The sequence below is a fragment of the Raphanus sativus genome, chromosome 3 (assembly GCF_000801105.2).
Source record: "Raphanus sativus cultivar WK10039 chromosome 3, ASM80110v3, whole genome shotgun sequence".
NCBI lineage: Eukaryota > Viridiplantae > Streptophyta > Magnoliopsida > Brassicales > Brassicaceae > Raphanus > Raphanus sativus.
In genome coordinates, this window is record NC_079513.1 from 16969837 (window position 1) to 16984802 (window position 14966).

General features: G+C 40.7%; 2 protein-coding genes across 2 annotated transcripts; one reads left to right on the plus strand and one right to left on the minus strand.

The window, feature by feature from the left end:
- Positions 1 to 1544: 1544 nt before the first annotated feature.
- On the plus strand, positions 1545 to 7526 carry LOC108845338 (uncharacterized). Its single transcript, XM_057006378.1, has 6 exons — positions 1545 to 2459; positions 2518 to 2853; positions 3160 to 4175; positions 4233 to 4318; positions 4423 to 6701; positions 7172 to 7526. Exons 1-6 carry the CDS (start codon positions 1545 to 1547, stop codon positions 7238 to 7240), a joined length of 4701 nt encoding a protein of 1566 aa, XP_056862358.1. The 3' UTR covers positions 7241 to 7526.
- Positions 7527 to 12967: 5441 nt separating this feature from the next.
- On the minus strand, positions 12968 to 14624 carry LOC130510039 (cytochrome P450 705A22-like). The gene is made up of 2 exons (XM_057006379.1): positions 13501 to 14624; positions 12968 to 13438 (listed from the first exon to the last, which is right to left on the minus strand). The coding sequence occupies exons 1-2, from the start codon at positions 14398 to 14400 to the stop codon at positions 12968 to 12970; spliced, it is 1371 nt and encodes a 456-aa protein (XP_056862359.1). The 5' UTR covers positions 14401 to 14624.
- Between the last annotated feature and the right edge of the window lie 342 nt (positions 14625 to 14966).

The following is a 14966-nucleotide window of genomic DNA, read 5'->3' on the forward strand; positions in this document are numbered from 1 at the left end:
TAAAGAAAAGTAAACCGAGTGATAACAAACTAATCATGTAAAAAACGTCAAGTGTACACATCAAAACATGTATCAATACGGAAGAATGTGTAAAGAAAGAGTTTATAAATTACATCAGATTTTTGTACAGTGAAGCTATGAGTTAAAGATAAAGGTTTTCTTCTTTTAAAGCCAAAAGAGTCGCTTTCTTTTCCAACTATCAACATTTTGACCCCCACAAGCTTTCGCTTTGGTTCCATATCAGATCATGTTAGACTTGTCCTTCTTGCTGTCAAACCCAAAAAGCGAACAGTTTTGAAACGCATCAAGGCTGGTAGCTATCAAACGGCTCAGGCCCCCAAGGCTCTCACTAAGGTTCAAATCTTCGGTATACTTTGAAGATCTAGTGTCTAGATCAAGTGGTCCTAATGAATCAGGCTGCAAAGAAAAGTGAAAGAAGCGGTTTAGAATATACATGTTCTTTTCATTTTGGAAAAGCCAAGATTTCGAGATTTACCCAATATACATCCCCAAACTCACCAAAGCGCTTCTCTTGAGACCCCAAAGCGTCTGTTGGAAGTTGGAACCTCTTCCATTGGATTTCTCAGCTGATCAGGAGGGTTACAAGCACCCTCATCGCCAGATGTAGCCTAAGAGATGTTACAAAAAGTAAAGAATCAGTTTCTTTTGTGAGTACTTTATGATTGATATAGTTTACCTCCACAAATTGAGAAGGCTCTCCGTTTACTCTACCAGGAGAAGCAACATTAGCCAAGTTGGGGAATCTGCAAGACGGAAGGAGAAGGTGTCACGTGTATATTCATCATCCCATAGTGATACAGAGCCAAAAGTAACTGGTGGTGGAGCACTTGGCTTGTTCTGGTGTCTTAGTATATGAGCAGCATGAAACGAGTCAGAGGCAAATGAAACATTTCCAAGGAGGCAATGTGAACCCTCAGTGGTTGGTGGATCCATACAATCGCAATCTATGTCATCGGGCGCTTCAGAAAGTAGATCACCCATGCTTATATTAGTAAGACTATCAGCCCATTCTCCTGCTTAGTGAATTATTATCTCTGTTTAAATGCTTAAACAGAGGTTCATTCAGGATAACAAAAGATTAGACTGAGATAATAAAAGATTACAAAATTAAAATATTAGATTAGAGATCAACTTAAAAATAAAAGACATGAGTTCTTGAAAGAAAAATAACATTAAACATTCTAGAAAACTTAAAACATCCTTGAACAAAATTAAAAAGGGGAACAACATTAAACATCCCAAAAAATTAAAACATCATATAAAACACTACTACTTCGCCTTCTACTCGCTGTCGGAGCTCGTCTCTCCGCCGCCGTTGATCTTCACCATCTCAATGATTATTGTCACCGTCTAGCCGTTGCTCTTGTTACTCATAAAATAACATAAAAGTATTTTAAACTTTTGCTCTCTCTCGGTGCGACAAAAGGGGCGAACTTTAGGTTTTCTTCACGGTTTGCCTCGCCGATTGACGGCTTCACGCCGTCGATTGAGAATCTCCCTCCCCTTTTTCTTCTTCGCTCACCATGGGTTCTTCAGCCGCCTCGGTTTCCCTCACCCCAGATCTACCGGACGATGTAGATTCGCCTCCTCCTCATTCGCCGCTGCGTCTCTCTTCCTCTTCCATTCCTCTAGCGGTTCCGTCGTCCGATGTGCCGTCGTATGCTCAGCGTTTCAAGAACTCTTTAAGGAATCTCAGAAAGATCTCTTCTCCTGTTAGCAAGATAGACGGCTTCCCTGTGGTTCTGGCCCCCTCCTCAGTTGTCCTTCAGGCCTCCGAAACCTGGAAGGATTATATCATAGCTCACTTCCATGGTCGTTGCCCCGCTCCGTCCAGGATCTACAACAACCTCAACCCTGTTTGGGGGAAGCACGGGAATATTACTATTCACGCTCTCTCCCAGATGGCCTGCTTAATCCTTATCCCTTCGGAAGCTACTCGTCACTGGGTCCTTGATGTTGGTTATTGGCAGGTGGACAACTGCGCCTTGACAGCCGTTCCTTGGTCTCAGGATGCCTCTCTCGAGTTGCAAGAGCTTGTTTCTGCTCCGACTTGGGCTGTTCTCAAAAACGTTCCGCCGCAACTCTACTCTCTAGATGGAATCAGTGTCATCGAGAGCGGTATTGGTGAACCCTTGCATACAGAGCACTCAAAGCTCCCGCCTTTCCACTTTGGTGATACTAAAGTGAAGGTGGAGATCAGGCTACAATCTCTTCCTCCTCTAGCGGTTATTGTCCGGGACTCCGTTGGTTATCAGGTTCAAGTGAATGTTGAGTACCCTCGGTTGCCTCCGAAATGCTGCAACTGTGGAAAATTTGGCCATATGCTCAAGTACTGTACCATCCCGATTCAGAGGAAGAATTTCAGCAAGAATATGGCTCTTCCAAGAGTCTCTAAAGGTGTCGCTCATGTGGATATAGCTGATAAAGACTTGGAGCCAGTTAACTCCCCAAGAGGTTCTGTGAAAGTTGTTGGAGATAGTAGTGATTTTGTGGCAGCGGAAGTGTCAAGCTCAGTCTTGGAGGTTGCTCCTGTTTCGGCGTCAGAGTCGGAGGGGGGAAAAAGAGGATAGAGTGTCTTTGAGTGATTTCCCGCTGCCTCCCTCCTCTCAACCTGTTACGGAGGGTAAACCGAATGTAGCTAAGGTGGCTCCTCGTATCAAGGGTTTCCCACCCTTTTCCGGCAAGCCATCTCTCCGGTTCCTGTCTCATCGCCTGGATAAGTCTAAGAAACTTCGTCTTCCGCTTTGCTATGTCCCCAAGCTTGCTGAACGCGAACCAGTTCCTACTTCCGGTAATCAGACTCCGCCAATATCTCAAAGCGCCTCTCCTCCTGTAAGTCATTCCAGTGAGGGAGAGTTATAGGATGGAGAAATCCCGTTCTTACCTTCTCCAGCTGCGGTTAGGAAAGCAAAGAAGTTAAAGCGCCTAGCGGCAAAGTTATCAGCATCTTCACCATCGGCGACAGTGTCTCTCATGTTCTCTTCTATCAGGGATAACTCCTTGGAGAGAGATACCCACCATTTCTGATCCCCCGTCTTTACCTGTAAATAGATGAAGATTTTTTCTTGGAATGTTAGAGGTTATAATCATTCTGCTCGGCAACACTTTGTTAAGTCTTGGCTCAATAATAATAAATAGCGTATCGGTTGTCTCCTGGAGACAAAAGTTTTGGAAGAAAACTCACTAAGAATAAAGGAAGCCTCCTTTCCTGGTTGGAGGTGGGAAAACAACTACTCTTACGCTGCAATTGGAAGGATCTGGGTGGTTTGGGACCCTGCAATTTCAGTGGTGGTATATAAGAAGTCGGCACAATTCATTTTATGTGGTGTGTGTGATCCTTCTACTAGGATCACTCTGTCAGTGGCGTTTGTCTATGGATTTAATACCGAGGTTCAAAGGAAGGACCTGTGGAGGGAACTCTCGGAGCTTAACTCTTCTACTACCCTGTCTATTTCTGCTTGGCTGGTGATTGGTGATTTTAACCAAATTCTTAATGTGGGGGAGCATTACTCTATTCAAGCGTTTGATTCTCCAATCAGAGGTATGGACGACCTCCGCTCGTTTCTGCATCTTAATGATCTTTCGGACTTAAGCAGCAGAGGAGCCTACTATACGTGGACCAACTGTAGACCCGAGGACCCTATTTTGAGGAAGCTGGACAGAGCAGTGGTTAATTCAGCTTGGAGATCTCAGTTCCCCGATTCCTTGGCTACTTTCGACCCCCCGGGGGATTCTGATCACTCTCCATGTTTGATCACCTTATCTCCAGTTGCACACTCAGGGAGGAAAAGCTTCAAATACTTCTCTTTTGTATCTACACATTCAAACTTCTTACCTAGTCTTCGGTCAGCGTGGGGGGAATCGGTGGGGACAGGTTCAATCTTTTTCACTCTCGGTCAAAGACTCAAGAAAGCCAAAGAATGCTGTAAAAAGATTAATAGGGAAGGGTTTGGGAACATCCAACAGAGAACTAAAACTGCGTTGGAGGATTTGGAGAGGATCCAAGCTGAGCTTCTCACTGCTCCTTCTGAAGCCCTAGCGGTTGAAGAATCAGCAGCGAGGGATATTTGGTCTTTCTTTGCTTCTGCTCAAGAGAGTTTCTTTAAACTCAAGTCAAGAATTCGTTGGTTAAGAGAAGGAGACTCCAATACCAGGTTCTTCAATCGCGTAGTCCTTGCAAACTAATCTTGGAATGCAATCCGGTATCTCAGGGACTCTTCTGGTTTGAGAATCTACAACCAGCAGCAGATAAAGGGCATGACACTGGCTTATTTTAAGCAATTGCTAGGATCGGAAAGTAGGGATATTGAACCCTTTTCTGTTGATCGAATCAAGGAGATCCACCCCTTCAGATGCTCCCCGCACTTGGCGACTGATCTCATCTGAATCCCAACTGATGAGGAAATAAAAAAGCCTTCTTCTCAATGCCCAAGTGTAAAGCGCCGGGTCCCGATGGGTTTCCTGCTGAGTTTTTCCTCGATGCTTGGGAGGTGGTGGGAGAGGACTCTATTAAGGCAATCAAGGAATTCTTTACAGCTGGAAGGATGCTACGTAAGTTCAATGCTACTACTGTGGCCCTTTTACCCAAGATCACAGGTGCTGATGAGTTGTCTAAGTTCAGACCAGTTTCTTGCTGTTCAACGGTTTACAAAGTGATAGCGAGGCTATTGAAGCAGCGTCTGCAGCTGTTTGTTTCTGAGGCAGTCCAGTTGAATCAGGTAGGCTTTATTAAAGGCCGGCTTCTGTGTGAAAATGTCCTCCTTGCGTCCGAGTTGGTTACCGGGTTTCACAAGCGAGGCCCTACTACTAGAGGTTGTCTTCAAATCGATCTGGTCAAATCTTATGACAACATCAACTGGGAATTCATGCTCAATATCCTGATCGCTTTTGGACTACCAGAGGCGTTTGTAAACTGGATTAAAGACAGTATCACTACACCTTCTTTCAGTATTGCATTCAACGGTGAGCTCCTTGATTGTTTCCCGGGGAAGAAGGGCCTAAGGCAAGGAGATCCTATCTCTTCACTATTATTTGTCCTAGCGATGGATATATTGTCGAAGCTGTTGGATAAAGGAGCCATAAATAACGCCTTTGGTGTCCACCCGCTTGGAAATGCCCCTCTCATTACTCACATTAGCTTTGCAGTTGATGTGCTTATCTTCTTTGATGGCACAGACAGTTCTCTTCAGGGGATTCTATCTATTCTGGAAGTGTTCAACAAGGGATCGGGGTTAGGTATTAACAAGGCCAAGATTGCGGTTTTCTTTGATGGTGGCGACCTCTCAAGGAACAGAGCTTCTGCGACCTCCCATGGTATCTCGCAAGGCTCTTTTCCTATTCGCTACCTTGGAGTTCCCTTGACAACCAAGAAGCTGCGAAAACAGGACTATCAACCGTTGTTGGATAAAATTCATGCCAGGTTCTCTTCTTGGACTGTTAAACACCTCTCTTTTGCCGGTCGACTGCAACTCCTAAAGTCAGTGATATATTCTACCATATCCTTTTGGGCATCTATTTTCCTTCTCCCCAACAGATGCCTCAAGGCTTTGGAGCAAATGTGTAATGCTTTCTTATGGAATGGGGTTCCTTCGGGGGCTAGAGGTGTCAAAGTTGCTTGGGATACTGTATGCTCCTCAACTAGAGCAGGTGGTCTTGGACTCAGGTGCCTGGGTAATTGGAATAAAATTATGGGTCTCAAGCTTATTTGGCTCTTGTTTACCTCCTCGGGCTCGTTGTGGGTCTCTTGGACTCGTCTCAACCTGATTGGCTCGGAGAACTTTTGGAATATTGATGCTTCTCACTCGGGAAGCTGGATATGGAAGTCTCTCTGCAAGCTTAGATCTTTGGCTCGCCTTTTTGTTGTCTGTGAGATTGGTTCCGGTATCACAGCAAACTTTTGGCATGAAAACTGGACATCATTGGGTCCTCTAATTCATCTCACGGGAGAGTCAGGTCCAAGACTTACATGCCTTCCCAAAACAGCAGTCGTCCGTGACGCTCTTGTTGGAAATCGGTGGTGGGTAAGCTCTTCTAGATCAAGAAACCCTACAATCTGTCTTCTTAAGAACTGTCTGCCCGATCATCATGACATTGTTTCTTCAGAAGCCGATGACTCCTTTCTCTGGAAAGTAGGCGACAGACCCCCAGTTGCAGGTTTCTCTTCATCTCTCATGTGGCATCATCTGTATGACCAGGACCCTGAGGTGAACTGGCATAAAACTATCTGGTTCAAGGGAAGGATTCCGAAGCATGCGTTCATATCATGGCTAATAGCTCTTGACAGACTCACCACCAGGGACATGATGAGGCAATGGGGCGTCTTAGTCTCACCTGTGTGCCCTTTGTGTGGAGTCGCGGATGAATCTCGTCAGCATATATTCTTCGACTGCGGATACAGTAGAGAGGTTTGGCACTCCTTCTCCTCTGCCCTTCAGTTATCTCCTCTTCCATTGATCATGGATCTGCTTAGTTGGTTAAGAAGTCCGACTCGGGATAGCAATGTCAACACCATTTTGAGGCTTGCTTTCCAAGCTTCTGCTTACTTTGTTTGGAGAGAAAGAAACTCCAGAATTCACACTCAGGTTTCTCGTTCGCCGGCATCCCTGATACTGGAAATCAAGCAACTGCTCCGGATAAAAATGGACATCCTCTCCAGAGAGCAAAGGAACCTGCCCTCCACGGTAACTTTTTTTTCTTTTTGGCATTGCTTGTTTGATAGCCATTAGTTTTCTCCTGTTCGAGTTTTCTTTCAGATCGTTTGTGATCTTTCTTTTAGTTGTTTTGTGTAATTTTTTCTTTTTAATAATAAATGGAAATTTAAAGTGAAAAAAAAAACATAAAAGTATTTTAAAAACTTTTTGAAAATTAAATGAGTTTTTTACTTTTCGAAAAAATCAATGATCTAACTTATTTATGAAAAAATTAAACATAGTTATTTTATAAACTATTTTTAGTCAGTTAAACATATATCAGTTTATGTTACTTAATTATTTTATGTAATCATCTCAGAAATTAGATAGATATATCAAAATATTTCTATTACTTTGAAAATATATATTTTGTATTGTTTAAAATTATGTTTTTTAAAAAAATATTTTTTTTTTCTAATACCAAATTTGTTTTTTTTTTGATAACTCTGGTATCTGGGCAGCCACATTCTCAACTATCCCCTCGAAAGTGGTCCAGCGCCCCAACGGAAGGGATGTTAAATCCGTTGTGACCAAGGCTCGAACCCGGGTGGCGGGCAGTACAGCTGTACCTCCTTTACCATCAAGCTACGAGCCCTTGGTTAAAATCTCTTTCGATGTGGTTAAAATCTCGTTCTAATATCAAAATTATTTTTCTGAAATTTGTTTTTATGAAATCACATTATATACAAATATATATTTTTCATCTAAGAAACATTAGATATAAAACAAGTATTTAATTACTTCAAAAGTATATTTTATGTTATTTAAGAATATTTTAAAATAGAATATTACTATATTGTGAAATTTCCTTTTTAATTAAATCATATTATATATACAGACATTTTCATTTTTAAAATCGATTTTTAAAATTTATAGATGTTTCTTTTTTAATATATATGTTATATGAAAAATTTTAAAAAGAAAACTAAATAAAAAATAATAATATATTTAAATATAATATTTTTAATTTATTAAGAGTATTAATGCAATCAATCATTAAAAACTAATATAAACGCGACACACACGAATCTGATTTCTCAAATAATATTATAAAAGATATTTGATAATTTATTTTCTTATTTTTAGAAAAATTACATAACATAATTTAAATAACATAAACAGAGATATGTTTAGTTAAATAATGCACTCAAGGGGATGAGGAGCCATAGTCACCGTCATCTGGAACGCACTCAGACTGGAAATCTAGAGAATGGAAGGTAAAGGGTTTACATTTCGAAGAAGAGGAGTGCACTTAAGGGGATGAGCCATACTCAACGTCATTGTTCCACGAGCCTCTTCCATGTTAACCTTATCTACTTGGATTTTCCAATCAAAGCACTGCACCATGACTCCAATTGCAGTTCCTACAGAAAGATAAGCTTGTTGAGAAGTAAACTTGATTTGGATCAAGTATTATTGGGCTAATAATTCACTAATCATGCTTAGCCCAAACTTAGCCCAATATCTAGAATAATCTTCCACCCCCTTAGAATAAAAATCTAGATATTCTTATAGAATTATCTAGATAATTAGGATAAAATAATCAAGATATTATGTTAGAAATTTCTAGATTTAAATTAAAATATATGAGATATTTTGTATGTTGGAGGCTATAAATACCTCCACTCTCCTCTCATTTTGTATCATTAAGAAATAATCAAAGTTTGTAAGAAAACTCATAAGCAATAAGAAATCATCTTTTAAGCTTATAAAAGCTTTCTTCTTCACAAAGTTTCTTTCTCTTCAAACACTCTAAACACTTTCTCCATCTTAACAAAGGTTTTCATTCCAACAAAGTGGTATCAGAGCTACAAGTTCCTTTTGAAGATGGCAAACAATGGTGTTCCCCTCCAAGTTCCATTGCTCACTAAGAGCAACTATGACAATTGGAGTCTTAGAATGATGGCTATCTTAGGAGCACATGATGTGTGGGAGATAGTTGAGAAAGGGTTCAATGAACCGGAGAATGATGGTGGTCTATCTCAAACTCAAAAGGATGGTTTGAGAGATTCAAGGAAGAGAGACAAGAAGGCTCTCTGTCTAATCTATCAAGGATTAGATGAAGATACATTTGAGAAGGTTGCTGGTGCAAAAACGTCCAAAGAAGCATGGGAAAAGCTTCGGACTTCTTACAAGGGAGCGGAACAAGTTAAGAAGGTACGACTTCAAACTCTAAGAGGAGAATTTGAAGCATTACAAATGAAGGAAGGAGAACTCATCTCAGATTACTTCTCAAGAGTCTTGACGGTTACTAATAACCTAAAGAGAAATGGTGAGAAGTTAGATGAGGTGAGAATCATGGAGAAAGTTCTTAGATCGTTGGATACGAAATTCGAGCACATTGTTACCGTGATTGAAGAGACAAAAGACTTGGAGACTATGACGATGGAGCAACTTCTTGGATCACTACAAGCTTATGAAGAAAAGAAGAAGAAGAAAGAAGATATTGTGGAGCAAGTTCTCAAAATGAAAATTGATCAAAAGGAAGAAGCTGGCCGAAATCATCAGAGACGTGGTGGTGGTCATTTCCGAGGACGAGGTCGTGGTGTCAATGGACGAGGTTGGAGACCATATGAAGAAAACTTCAACCAAAGAGGAGAGAATTCATCAAGAGGTCGTGGAAGAGGAAATCCAAAATCAAGGTACGATAAATCAAGCATCAAATGCTATAGTTGCGAAAGGTTTGGACATTATGCTTCTGAATGCAAAACTCCAAACAACAATAGAGTTGAAGAGAAGTCCAACTATGTTGAAGAAAGGAGTAAAGAAGAAGATATGCTATTGATGGCTTACAAGAAGGAAGAACCAAATGAGGTTCACAAGTGGTACCTTGATAGTGGTGCAAGCAACCATATGTGTGGGAATAGAAGCATGTTTGTGGAGCTCGATGAATCGGTGAAAACTGATGTGGCTTTAGGAGATGAATCAAAGATGGAAGTGAAAGGTAAAGGAAATATTCTCATCCGCTTGAAGAATGGAGATCATCAGTTCATTTCCAATGTTTACTACATTCCAAGCATGAAGACCAACATCTTGAGCCTAGGACAACTCTTAGAGAAAGGTTATGACATTCGACTGAAGGATAATAGCCTTTCTTTAAGAGATAAAGCAAATAATCTCATCACAAAGGTGCCAATGTCAAGCAATAGAATGTTTGTCCTAAACATTCAAAATGACATTGCACGATGTCTCAAGATGTGCTACAAGGAGGAATCTTGGCTTTGGCATCTTCGATTTGGGCATCTCAACTTTGGAGGCTTAGAGTTACTTTCCAAGAAAGAGATGGTGAAAGGATTACCTTGCATCAACCATCCAAATCAAGTGTGTGAAGGGTGCCTACTTGGAAAGCAATTCAAGATGAGTTTTCCAAAGGAGTCAGAGACAAGAGCAAGAAAGCCACTAGAACTCATACATACAGATGTATGTGGGCCGATCAAACCAAGTTCACTTGGTAAGAGTAACTACTTCCTTCTCTTTATTGATGACTTTTCAAGAAAAACATGGGTTTACTTTTTGAAACAAAAATCAGAAGTGTTTGAAAATTTCAAAAAGTTTAAAGCCCATGTTGAGAAGGAAAGTGGTCTTAAGATCAAGTCCATGAGATCTGATCGAGGAGGAGAATTCATGTCCAAGGAGTTTCTGAAGTATTGTGAAGATAATGGCATCCGAAGACAGTTGACGGTGCCGAGAACCCCTCAACAAAATGGAGTAGCAGAAAGGAAGAATAGGACAATACTTGAGATGGCAAGAAGCATGCTCAAGAGTAAGAAGCTACCAAAGGAGTTGTGGGCAGAAGCAGTGGCGTGTGCGGTTTATATATCAAACCGATCGCCAACAAAGAGTGTTTTAGGAAAGACACCACAAGAAGCTTGGAGCGGAAGGAAGCCCGGTGTTTCACACCTAAGAGTCTTTGGAAGCATTGCTCACGCTCATATTCCAGATGAAAAGCGGAGCAAACTAGATGATAAAAGTGAGAAGTATGTCTTCATTGGGTATGACGCTAACTCCAAAGGCTACAAGCTTTACAATCCTGAAACAAAGAAGACAATCATCAGCCGGAATGTCATCTTTGATGAAGAAGGAGAATGGGATTGGAGATCAAATAATGAAGACTACAACTTCTTTCCATCTTTTGAAGAAGATAATTTGGAGCAACCAAGAGAAGATCCAGCTACACCGCCAACTTCACCAACACCAAGTTCTCAAAGAGATGAAAGCTCAAGTGAAAGGACTCCACGTTTCAGAAGTCTACAAGACATCTACGAGGTAACTGAAAATCAAGACAATCTCACTCTATTTTGTCTATTTGCGGATTGCGAGCCTATGAACTTTGAAGAAGCTCAAGAAAAGAAGTCATGGAGAAGTGCAATGGATGAAGAAATCAAGTCCATACAAAAGAATGATACATGGGAGGTAGCTTCACTTCCAAATGGGCATAAAGCAATAGGTGTGAAGTGGGTGTACAAGGCAAAGAAGAATTCTAAAGGAGAAATTGAAAGGTACAAGGCAAGATTGGTGGCAAAAGGCTATAGTCAAAGAGCCGGGATCGACTATGATGAGGTATTTGCTCCAGTTGCTCGCTTAGAAACGGTTAGATTAATCATTTCATTGGCAGCCCAAAAGAGTTGGAGGATACATCAAATGGATGTCAAATCAGCATTCCTAAATGGAGACCTTGAGGAAGAAGTCTATATTGAGCAACCACAAGGCTACATAGTCAAAGGAGAAGAAGACAAAGTTTTAAGGCTGAAGAAGGCGCTTTATGGATTAAAGCAAGCACCAAGAGCATGGAACACTCGAATTGATAAGTACTTCAAGGAGAAAGGCTTCATCAAGTGTCCATATGAGCATGCACTTTATATCAAAACACAAAACAATGATATATTGATTGCATGCTTGTATGTGGATGACTTGATATTCACCGGCAACAATCCGATTATGTTTGAAGATTTCAAGAAGGAGATGACAAAGGAGTTCGAGATGACTGATATTGGATTGATGTCATACTACCTTGGCATTGAAGTAAAGCAAGAAGAAAATGGAATCTTCATTACTCAAGAAGGCTATGCGAAAGAGGTGCTTAAGAAGTTCAAGATGGATGACTCAAATCCAGTTTGCACGCCAATGGAATGTGGAGTTAAGTTATCAAAAGAAGAAGAAGGAGAGAGTGTGGATCCAACACTCTTTAAGAGTCTGGTTGGAAGCTTACGCTATCTAACGTGCACAAGACCCGACATCCTACACGCAGTTGGAGTTGTGAGTCGATACATGGAGCATCCAACAACAACTCATTTCAAGGCAGCTAAGAGGATCCTACGCTATATCAAAGGTACAATCAACTTTGGCTTGTACTACTCTATCTCTGAAGATTACAAGCTTGTTGGATATAGCGATAGCGATTGGGGTGGAGATGTAGATGACCGGAAAAGCACAAGTGGCTTCGTGTTTTTCATTGGAGAAACCGCTTTTACATGGATGTCAAAGAAGCAACCAATAGTCACCCTTTCTACTTGTGAAGCGGAGTATGTGGCAGCTACTTCATGTGTTTGCCATGCTATCTGGTTAAGAAACTTGCTAAAGGAGTTGAGTCTACCACAAAAGGAGCCAACGAAGATCTTTGTGGATAACAAGTCGGCAATAGCATTGGCGAAAAATCCAGTCTTCCATGATCGAAGTAAGCACATCGACACTCGTTATCACTACATTCGAGAATGTGTTACTAAGATGGATGTGCAATTGGAGTATGTGAAGACAAATGATCAAGTAGCTGATATCTTTACCAAGCCACTTAAGCGAGAAGATTTCATCAAGATGAGGAGCTTACTCGGAGTAACCGAATCAAGTTTAAGAGGGGGTGTTGAGAAGTAAACTTGATTTGGATCAAGTATTATTGGGCTAATAATTCACTAATCATGCTTAGCCCAAACTTAGCCCAATATCTAGAATAATCTTCCACCCCCTTAGAATAAAAATCTAGATATTCTTATAGAATTATCTAGATAATTAGGATAAAATAATCAAGATATTATGTTAGAAATTTCTAGATTTAAATTAAAATATATGAGATATTTTGTATGTTGGAGGCTATAAATACCTCCACTCTCCTCTCATTTTGTATCATTAAGAAATAATCAAAGTTTGTAAGAAAACTCATAAGCAATAAGAAATCATCTTTTAAGCTTATAAAAGCTTTCTTCTTCACAAAGTTTCTTTCTCTTCAAACACTCTAAACACTTTCTCCATCTTAACAAAGGTTTTCATTCCAACAAAGCTAGATTTGATCCAGGACAGCCTCTCCTTCCGCCCCCGAAAGGAACGTATTTTAGGACTTCCTCTTGAAATGATCCTGAGGAAGAAGGCAAAAACCTCTCAGGCTTGAACTCCTCAGGGTATTCCCAGATATCAGGATCTCTCATCACAGCATAGCAGTTAACGATAAGTGTTGTCTTCTCCAACACATCAAAGCCCCTGACCTTACATCCTTCTTGGAAGCTCCTTAACACAAGAGGTGCCGGTGGGTGCAATCTCAGTCCTTCCTTGACGACAGCTTGCAAATACGGAAGGTTTGGCAGATCTGTTTCCTGAATCAACCTTGTAGTATTATTATTCTCTATAACCGAATCAATTTCTTCTCTCAGTCTCTCAAGTATCTTCGGGTTGTTGAAAATCTCTGCCATGGTCCACTGTATAGTGTTCGTTGAGGTGTCAGTACCTGCAATGAATAGATCCTGTAGAGGCGCATAAATATTCCTTAGTCTTGATAAAACATTAAAAAAAAAAATTTATTTACCACGAACAAGGCCTTGATATGGTTCCTAGTGATCTTAGACTCTTGACAAGCTTCCAATAGTAGGTCCAAAACCTCACTACTTTGATTATGCTCCTCCTCTTCGTATTCCACAAGAATCTTCTCCAACACCTCCTCGTACCTGCGGGAAATACTCGCTAAATCCTTTTTGAAAAGTGAGATACCGAGCCTGGCAAGCGGCTTGCGCAAAATGGCCGCCAAGAAAAACTTCTTTGACAAGAGTTCTGTTTCAGACACTAAGCACCTCACTTTCTCTACTTGATGATCACTCTTTCCCACAAGCATCTTGCACATGCTGTTGGTTATCAGCTTCATAGCTTCCTCACCAATCTCAACGCTCTCTTTCTTCCTTGCCTTGTCTGCAAGATTCAAGTAAAACCGATTTACCTCAACCGCACGGACCCCTCGTGACCTCTCTAGAGCCTGAGGTCCAAGGAGCTTGGTGGTGATGAGCTTCTTTATGGATTTCCAGTAATCTCCATAAGGAGCAGTGACGAACCCGTAAGATCCAAAGAAAAGAGACCCTTCGTTCGTAGGTAGGCTGCGAGTGGAAACGTTCATGTCTTGCGCCCTAAAGATCTCATGGACTACCGAGGCAGAGGAGACGAGGACTATGGGGACATTTAAGACACGAAGATAGATGATTGGTCCGTACTTGGTGGACAGTTTCTGTAAAGATTTGTGGAGTAGAAGAGAGATGAGAAGGTGAAGATGACCGATGATTGGAAGCGATGGAGGGCTGGGAGGCAGATGAGCACAGCCTTCTTGTGAGTCATTTGGTTTCTTGAAGAAGAAGAAATAGTAACAGAGATATGAAAAGAGGCAAAGGATGATAAAGATGAAACCGTTTTCAAAGTCAGCGATGGAAGTTGCTGCTGCCATTGTTGTTACTCAGTGAGTATTCTTCTGTCAAGAATCAATGGTTTGCTATCTTAATAAATTGTTTTATTTATTTTGGAAAGGACGTGAAATAATGCAAATCTGAAGTCTTTCTCGTAGTAATCAAACACGTGATCAAATTAATTGTTTACTAATGATCTTTTAATAATTTGGTTTATCGTGTTTATCGCCCAAGGTGGCCAGCTAACACTTCTGGCAGCTATCTACAAAGTACGTTAGACCATGATTAACCCTAGTTTATTAACTGGAGTTATTTGATTCGGATTTCTTAGCTTTTTTTAGTTAAAAGCTAAAAATGTCTTTTAAATAAAAGATATAAGTATCGTATTTTAGCCAAAAAATATAAAAAAAAATCATAAATTAAAAACATCAAATCATAAATTAAAAACTCCGACTAAGAAACCGAGGTTGTGGAAGCACCTTAATCTAATGGTTAAGGTCTAAAGGCTTCTACACCTAGGTCTGGGGTTTGACTCCCAGACTATGCAATTTATTGCAGATTTTTTCAAATCCAGATTTCAAGTCCCGGAGAGAGCACAATTTATTAG